Source organism: Spea bombifrons, chromosome 4 (assembly GCF_027358695.1).
Source record: "Spea bombifrons isolate aSpeBom1 chromosome 4, aSpeBom1.2.pri, whole genome shotgun sequence".
Lineage (NCBI taxonomy): Eukaryota > Metazoa > Chordata > Amphibia > Anura > Pelobatidae > Spea > Spea bombifrons.
Window position 1 is genome coordinate 112,125,512 of NC_071090.1, and position 8,762 is coordinate 112,134,273.

Sequence of the window (8,762 nt, forward strand, 5' to 3'; positions counted from 1 at the left end):
CCGCTTTTCTATCCGGGTGTTTATTCCTGTGGCATTGTAGAGGCCGCGTTGCGGACAGGGCTTTGTGATAAGAAGAAGAAACCGGGCGTGTTTGTGTTTTGTGAAATGACGACAAGCGGGAGCTAAAATAAGTGCTTGTTAGCAATTTAATTAAGTGGCATTGTTACCCAATAACGACGCGCATGCTTAAATGGGTATCGCAGGAACATAATGATATACGATAGGGCAGCAAAGTGTTTAACCCCTTCAGTCCCCTACCGGTACGTCCTGCCCTGTCGTCTTCCATTTTTAAATGGCGATCGGGCATTCACTGCTGACGTCACCCGGAAGGTCACCAGAAGACAGGATATCCCCTGATCCCGCTGAGGCATCGATCGGTGCAGGGGGATCGCAGGGAGGAGAGCGAGAAAAAAAAAGGGATTTCAAAAAAAAAAAAATCACTAAAATAATACAATAAATAATAATTGTGACATCACTGGCATTAATAACATGTATAAAATACAAAAAATAAAATTAAAAATTTAAAAAACATGTATAAAAAAGATAATACCAGTAATAAAAAAAAAAGAAAAGAAACCCTTACATCCCATTGCCCTAACACAACATCTCCCCAGTATAACCCTCCTGCCCCGTTCACAACCCCCAAACCCGTTAAGCCATAAGCATAAAAATTATACGAATAATGTACACCTTATAGTATGTTCCCTATAAGTGCTCGGAAAGTATGGAACATCTATATAAATTAGGTATTTCTGAAATCAGGACGCCTGAATTGATAAACCTGGAGGGGATTTTACATCACTTTACCTAATTTTGTGAGGAGTCAGAGGGAAAATGTATAAAAAATTAGGTGTTTTGTTTCAAATTTTCGCTAGTTTTTACTAAATTTCTCATCCAAAATTTTTAGCTAATCATCCAACTATGGTATCAACAGAAAGCTCTATCTCTCCTTGAAAAAACAATATATAGTTTACATGGGTACACTATTCACAGGAAAAGAGAATCATCGCTGAACCGACATAGCGCAAAAATAGCAAAATTGCTCCGGGACTTGAGGTACCAAAAACCCCTGGGACTGAAGGGGTTAAAGGAATGAGGATTACGATTAACGCCCTGGGGTGATTCAAAGCCCGCCGTTAAAAAATTAGGAACACTGCACAGGGACGGCGGGACCCCGTGTCCGTGTAAATATTTTTGGGGTCTGCGGGGTGCACACGCCATGGACCCCGAAAACAAGCCAAGGAGAATGACAGAGCTGGGAAGTAATGTCTAATAATAATAATAATAATATATAATATATATAATAATACATATAATAACTATACATAAATAACAATACTTTTTCCTGCTGTAAAGACCTTAATCAGTCGTTGGTCTCGTCTTAGATTCAGGAGCCGTATGTCTATCCCATGCATGTTTAATCCCCTCGCTGTATTACCCTCTACCACCTCTGCTGGGAGGCCGCTCCACTTATCTACCACCCTCTCAGTGAAATAAAACTTGAATGCTGTCTGCTCACCTAGCTCTACTGCTCTCTTGCTGTACACGAGAGAACATTTGAGCAACAAATTGATACTCGTGCCGTCCATATGCAACGACCTCACCCAGATCTGACTGCGATATACACACCCGGGAGGGGGAGGGGAGCTGAACAGATCGTTTAGGTCCAAGTGGGGCAAATGGGAGACAGATGAGTCATAAAACCGAAGCCGGTTCTGGGCTCCAAGCAAGTCAAGGCTCTTTTGTACAGGAAGGAACAGGCCCGGGCGCAGCGTTCCCGCGTCTAATCCTGGCACAGGCACAGGCACAGGCACAGGCATGAGCCCTTATCCAACCCTAAACAGAAGGCACTCCGCTGCCAAGCTCTGATTCACACATCGTTTCCTAAAAACAAATCATCAATTATTTGCCTTAATATGCGACTAACTAACCCTGCCCCCGGGAATCGATAATATTACCCCTACTGGGGGGGCAAAAGAATTACGATGGTTCAGCGGATGCCCCAAAGCAGTAAAGGGGCCCCCTGCACCAATGGGGGGGGGGTCATGACTGCTGGCCCAGGGCTGCAGTCAGGGTCTCTTTTGATTGGTGGGTGGCGGTAACATTGTTGCAGCTATTAGGGTTATATTGGGGGTAAGAGGTGAATCTTTGTCACCCGCAGACGTTCCCCTCGGTTCCCTTGGTCGGCTCGTATTTTTTATATGTTTGTTACATTTCTTTTTTAATCTCGTCTTGTTTGATTGTCACAGCTGTGGTCCCCTGGCCAGCGTGGGTTACAAATAAGCATGGAATGTTTGCCCCTAATGGGCTGGGGGGGATTATGGCACCTGCGGGGCTAGGACTCTTGGCTTGTTGGGGTAATTATCTGCCTGTTGGGTTTAGTGCATCAGCTGGCAGGTCGGTTTAGAATTGGTGGTGTGTTTTACCGCTGGCCTGGGGAATGTTTATTCTAATAAAGCTGTGGCCAAAATCCCTACCCCTCTAATGTGTCTTCATTTGAGGGAAGGTGGCGGGTTAATCTGGGTTTTTGGGTAACTTTTAGCACTGGGGGTTATATTACTGTATACAACGCTGGGGGTTATATTACTGTATACAGCGCTGGGGGTTATATTACTGTATACAGCGCTGGGGGTTATATTACTGTATACAGCGCTGGGGGGTTATATTACTGTATACAGTGTTGGGGTTATATTACTGTATACAGCGCTGGGGGTTATATTACTGTATACAGCGCTGGGGGTTATATTACTGTATACAGTGTTGGGGTTATATTACTGTATACAGCGCTGGGGGTTATATTACTGTATACAGCGCTGGGGGTTATATTACTGTATACAGCGCTGGGGGTTATTACTGTATACAGCGCTGGGGGTTATATTACTGTATACAGCGCTGGGGGCTATATTACTGTATACAGTGTTGGGGTTATATTACTGTATACAGCGCTGGGGGGTTATATTACTGTATACAGCGCTGGGGGGTTATATTACTGTATACAGCGGTGGGGGTTATATTACTGTATACAGCGCTGGGGGTTATATTACTGTATACAGCGCTGGGGGTTATATTACTGTATACAGTGCTGGGGGGTTATATTACTGTATACAGTGCTGGGGGTTATATTACTGTATACAGCGCTGGGGGTTATATTACTGTATACAGCGCTGGGGGTTATATTACTGTATACAGCGCTGGGGGTTATATTACTGTATACAGCGCTGGGGGGTTATATTACTGTATACAGCGCTGGGGGTTATATTACTGTATACAGCGCTGGGGGTTATATTACTGTATACAGCGCTGGGGGGTATATTACTGTATACAGCGCTGGGGGGTTATATTACTGTATACAGCGCTGGGGGTTATATTACTGTATACAGCGCTGGGGGTTATATTACTGTATACAGCGCTGGGGGTTATATTACTGTATACAGCGCTGGGGGGTTATATTACTGTATACAGCGCTGGGGATTTTTGGTGGCGGCTCCTGTTGGTTACGAGACGTGTGAAGATTCTCAGTAGTGTTTTTTATTGGAACAGAATACAGCCTAGTAACTGATTCACATGGATGAAGAAGAGGGGATAGCGCTCCGGGATAAGCCACCCATTAACCAACCCACGACCACTTCCCAAATAAAACACGGACAACTGAATACGGATGAAAAGAAGCCACAGCTTTTTATTACAGAAACACAAAGCATACTGTGTTAGCCTATATTTAAGAGAAAAACACATTTATAAACACAGAAAAAACAGCCACAACTAACACAGTAACAAATTAACTCTGTCCTTGCCGGCCCAGCTTCCATCCTGAAAAACCACAGAGGTACTCACCCCCCCCCCTCGTCCAACATCACAAACAACAGCTTCCTGCGCTGCCCATCTACCAGTGCTGACCACCAGCCGACCATAAGCTCGGTGGGCACGACCAAGGTCATTGACCTTACCACAAGAGGTTAGGGGAGGATTGAGACCCGACTTCCATCTCCAGCCACACCAATTCCTGAGCGGCAAGGACACGCCACCCGCCTGCTGTGACAAAGAAAAGAAGTTAAACATGGAAAATTACATAAGAAAAACATAGGGAGGGAGGGAAGTGACTGCTAGCCGGCTATTAAAATGGCAATGACCCAGGTCACCTAAAGTTCACCCCTATATACCCTCTGACATGCACGCCCCCACGCCATGCACCCACCAATCACTACGCACTCGCCCACACTCATACATGTGCCCTGTACATTAAGCTATGCGAATTCCCAGGGGCCTAAACATCGCCCTCTAACAAAGAATGGAAAGCGCAAGCTGCCTAAGCGGCGCGCTAATTGTCCATTGCTGGACATTAGTTATATAACAGGGGTCACTAAAAGGTCAGAAAAGTGAAGGCATAAAGTTTTGGTGGGCTAGGCTAGCTAAATCTAATTCTAGGTTGCTGGGCAGGCAGTTTATTTAGCGCAGCTGATTGGTTAATCAACTGTGCTGCAGCACGAGGTTTGAGTGGTCGTTCTGTGCGGCGGGAAAAATAAGCACAGCCGATTGGTGCAGTCAGCTGTGCTCACGGCGCGAGGAAACTCTAAAACAAATAAATAAGCTGCACGGAGAGATTAACCCCTTCGTTTCCCTATAGACGTACCGGGACGTCCAAAAAACGCCCACAAAGAAACCCCTATGGACGTCCCGGTACGTCCAGCCCTTCGTGCAGCGTCAGGCACACATCCCTGCCGCTGCACGGGAGACCAGGCTGTCGTTTGACAGCCTGGACTCCCCACTGACACCAATCGCCTGTAACAGCTTCCAGCATGAAAGCTGGTAAGCTGTTACCGGTAAACTGCCCGATCGCGCTATCGCTAACTGCCCGATCGCAGTTTCAAACGCGCGATCGGGCATTCCCTTCCGGGTTACGTCACTGCTGACGTAACCCGGAAGGTCATCGGAGGACAGGATATCCCCCTGCAGGGATATCCTGCCCTCCGATGAGGCACAGAGATGCTACGATCTCTATGCAGGTCTGTGAGGACCTGCATAGAGATCACAGTGTGATCGGTGCAGGGGGATCGCGGGGAGGGGAGTGAGAGACCATCTCTCTCACTCCCCCTCCCGTCCTGAAACGGAAAAGCTGAAAAAAAAAAAAGTTAATTCATTTAAAAAATAATATTAAATAAATCATTAAAATAATAATATAAATAATACTAAAAAAATTATAATGTGAGCTGTGATGTCACTGTGACATCACTGGCATGTTCAGGAGGTCCCTAGGAGGACCTCTTACCATTACTGTGTAAAAAAAAAATATAAAAAATACAACAAAATGTAAAAAAATATAAAAAAAAGATAATAAAAAAATTCTTAAAAAAAACTTACATCCCATTGCCCTAGCATAACATCTAGCCAGTGTAACCCTCCTGCCCCCGTTCACAACCCCCAAACCCGTTATGCCATAGGCATAAAAATTATACAAAATTGTACACCTAATAGAATGCTCCCTGGTGCTGGGAAAGTCTGGAAAATCTATATAAATTAGGTATTTCTGAAATCAGGACACCTGAATTAATAAACTTGGAGGGGATTTTCCATCACTTTACCTAATTTTGTGAGGATTCAGAGGGAAAATGTAAAAAAAAAATATTTTTCTAATCTTCGCTAGTTTTTACTAAATTTCTCATTCTAAATTTTTAGCTAATCATGTAACTATGGTATCAAACGAAAGCTCTATCTCTCCTTGAAAAAACAATATATAGTTTACATGGGTACACTATTCACAAGAAAAGAGAATAATCGCTGAACCGACATACCCCAAAAATGGCAAAATTGCTCTGGGCTTTGAGGTACCAAAAACCCCTGAGATTGAAGGGGTTAAATTCACCTCAAGAGAAATCTTCAAGGAGCTGTTGCTGAGCAAGCGTCCCCCCCTCCCTTTTGTGTTTAAATGTAATGTATGTAATATGTTATATTGTCGTCGTTTTATAAGGGGTAAAAGTCGCCTCTGTGTTGAGGTGGACAGAGGCTTGGTGTTACACAATCTGGCTGAGAAAGGGCGGATTGTATTTGGTGTATTATATACAAGAAGTTATTTGGTTATTACGTTAAATGGTTTGTGTTGTTAATGCCTCTCATACCCTTTTAAATAAAGCTACGGCCAATTTTATCCAATTTACAATTCTGTGTCTGTGGTTATTTTATTGATTTGTTAAGGGGTTAATATGTACATGCAATGGACAAAGGAATCCCGGCACTCCGAACAGCTTCCGGTCTCTAGGACGCTTTATTAAGCGAGCGCAAACAAAAGCAACGTTTCGGCCAAACGGGGCCTTTGTCAAGCTAACACTTCGCCCCAAATCACACGCTTAGGTAATGAGTATAATTCTATGCAACCAATCAGGTTCAGTCACACCAAGTATTGCAAATAATTAGTGATAATTACATTTCTTATTTAAAAACAATCAATCACCAAGTGATTTAGAAACATCAGATAATTAAAATGTTTACATCCATGTTATCCGGTATATTACAAATAATCAGACATATTAATGGCACATAGTAAATACCCTGCGTCTCCGTAACTTAATCTCTTCCTGTTGCCCTTCTGCCAATGTCTGATCATGTGACCAGACCAAACCATATGATTGCATGATGACATCACGCCAAAAAAAAAAACAAAACCCGCAAAATTAGGTATTCCCAGGCGGTCTCCCATCCAGGTACTAACCAGGCCCAACCCTGCTTAGCTTCCAAGATCAGGGGCTTTCAGGATGGTATTTTGTCATCAAACCTCCCAAAAAGGGGAAGAAGGTGTATCGGCAGAACGGTCATCAGGACGACCAAGTACATATAATGTAGACGCAATCATTTAATAACATTAAAGAGCCACAGCAATAAAGTAAAATGGGGAGGAAAAAGAAAAAGAAATACTACAAGCAAATATGCAACTAAAGTATGAAGCACATCCCACACTGCCCTATACCCAAATGAGTCCGTATTCTGAACAAAGTGCAGATTTAAGTGCATATGAATTTAAAAAGTGAAAAAAGTGCAGTTTATAAAAAAATACAATTAATAAAGGAATATAATATTTTCTACAAAAAAAAATATTGGGAAATAATGATATTAAATCACATATATATATTAAAGTGTAAAAATCATGTCAAATAGACAAATATAAATAGCTAGACATGTGCCCTCTTATACCTCCTAATATCCCTATATTACATCATACATGTAAAGTGATAACGTGTACTATGTTACACATTTAAAGTGACGGTGTATTAAAGTGAACCAAATTTGGCAAGAGTATAAAATGAAAACGTATAAAATGAAAACATTGCCCTCTGTCAGACGGATCTTATCTCGCCAGTAAATCTTATCGCGCTAAAATAACAAAACCCAACCCCAAGATAAAACTGCCCTGATGTGTAATTCCTCCCCATCTTCAGACACGTATGAAGAATATATTTAATTTTACAATTGGTGAAAACATATTATTTGGAATAAACGGTAAAAATAGAATTCAGATTTTTATTCTAAGAAACGCACGGAACCTTTTCATTTTCCTATTGATAAATAAAGAAATAATTTTGGGGACTTTTATCATAAATAAAGTTTTAAGCAAACAATTAAAGGGGGGAAAGTCACATTTCACGTTACTCAGCGTTACGCGATTTATTAGATCAAAAACAAAGTGCATTCGGTGAACCTGCGCAAAATTCCCCAATTTCTTCATCCATCAAAAAATATTTTCATTGGAAAACCTCTGAAGCCGCTCCCCGAGTGAGAACGATCATTTCTTTATTTCCGTATAAAATATCGCTAATATAGAATTTTTGATTCGAGTTTTTTCAGCAGGTTCCGTTCAAACTTTTTTTTTTTAACAAATTTTCTTCTTCAGACTTTGGATTTGAGTCTGATTCCCGCCCCGGTGGGGCAGCTCGATGGAGGGGAAGTCCTGCGCAGCACGGATCTTTCCACTAGTACTTGCTGGCGCTCTCTGCCCCGTCCGATGATGTCATTTCTCTTCGCCGTAGAGAATGTTGCAGAGAGAGAGAAAACCCGCCAGCTGCTCAGACCCTCGCCTCCATCGCAGATCCATCGCAGGTCCAAGACGCGGCTGCTGAGAACCTCAAACGCCATCCTGGGCTTGGGGAAGATAACCCCATGCGCCATCTTGAATCTGCCCCGGAGACTCTTAGGTCTTCACGCGGTAACCTAAGAGCTTTGAATGAGCAGAACATGTTTGCGAGTACACGGTACGGGGAATCTGTATGTGTAGAACAGAACATGCTCTCTTCACATGCTTACGCCTTAGAGTGTGCGTCAGCAGATGCCAACATTATGCACAAGCAGGTCCCAGTCCATACATCCCAGGGTTTAATTGGCAATCGAGAAGGTCCAGAGGAGAAAATAAGGCTGTAATTTCATATCTTACACCGGGCTTCCTGGACTCCATTCCACACGGTCACCAGACGCTCTGGGCCAATCCCATGGACCACCAGAGCTTGCCGGTACTTGCATGCATCGTACCTCAAACCGTAGACGTGGAACCGGGCATCGTGCCGGTAGGTTAAGTTTCCTGCCAGAGCTAAGAACCCAAAATACACATCGTCCAACGGGAAAACTGGGATCGTCTTGGAGGCTTCGTATAGGATCTTAACCGAGGCTCCAGGGAAGAGGAAGCCTCCACCGGAGAGGAAGGAGGGATATCTGTGGAATGGGTAGAGAGTCTTGGAGATGCGGTATTTGGTGGAGCGCATAACAGAAGGATGGCGCCAAAG

General features: G+C 43.3%; 1 protein-coding gene across 1 annotated transcript in view; it reads right to left on the reverse strand.

Moving 5' to 3' along the window:
- Positions 1 to 7,912: 7,912 nt before the first annotated feature.
- LOC128492488 (beta-1,3-galactosyltransferase 5-like) overlaps positions 7,913 to 8,762 on the reverse strand; it is a 2,187-nt gene continuing 1,337 nt past the window's right edge. Inside the window, exons 3-4 of the mRNA XM_053465070.1 lie at positions 8,143 to 8,762; positions 7,913 to 8,109 (exon numbers count right to left, since the gene is read on the reverse strand). The exon at positions 8,143 to 8,762 is cut by the window's right edge and continues 86 nt beyond it. Of these exons, the coding sequence (XP_053321045.1) occupies positions 8,406 to 8,762 (357 nt within the window). The 3' untranslated portion in view covers positions 7,913 to 8,109; positions 8,143 to 8,405. The remainder of the gene's footprint in view (positions 8,110 to 8,142) is intronic.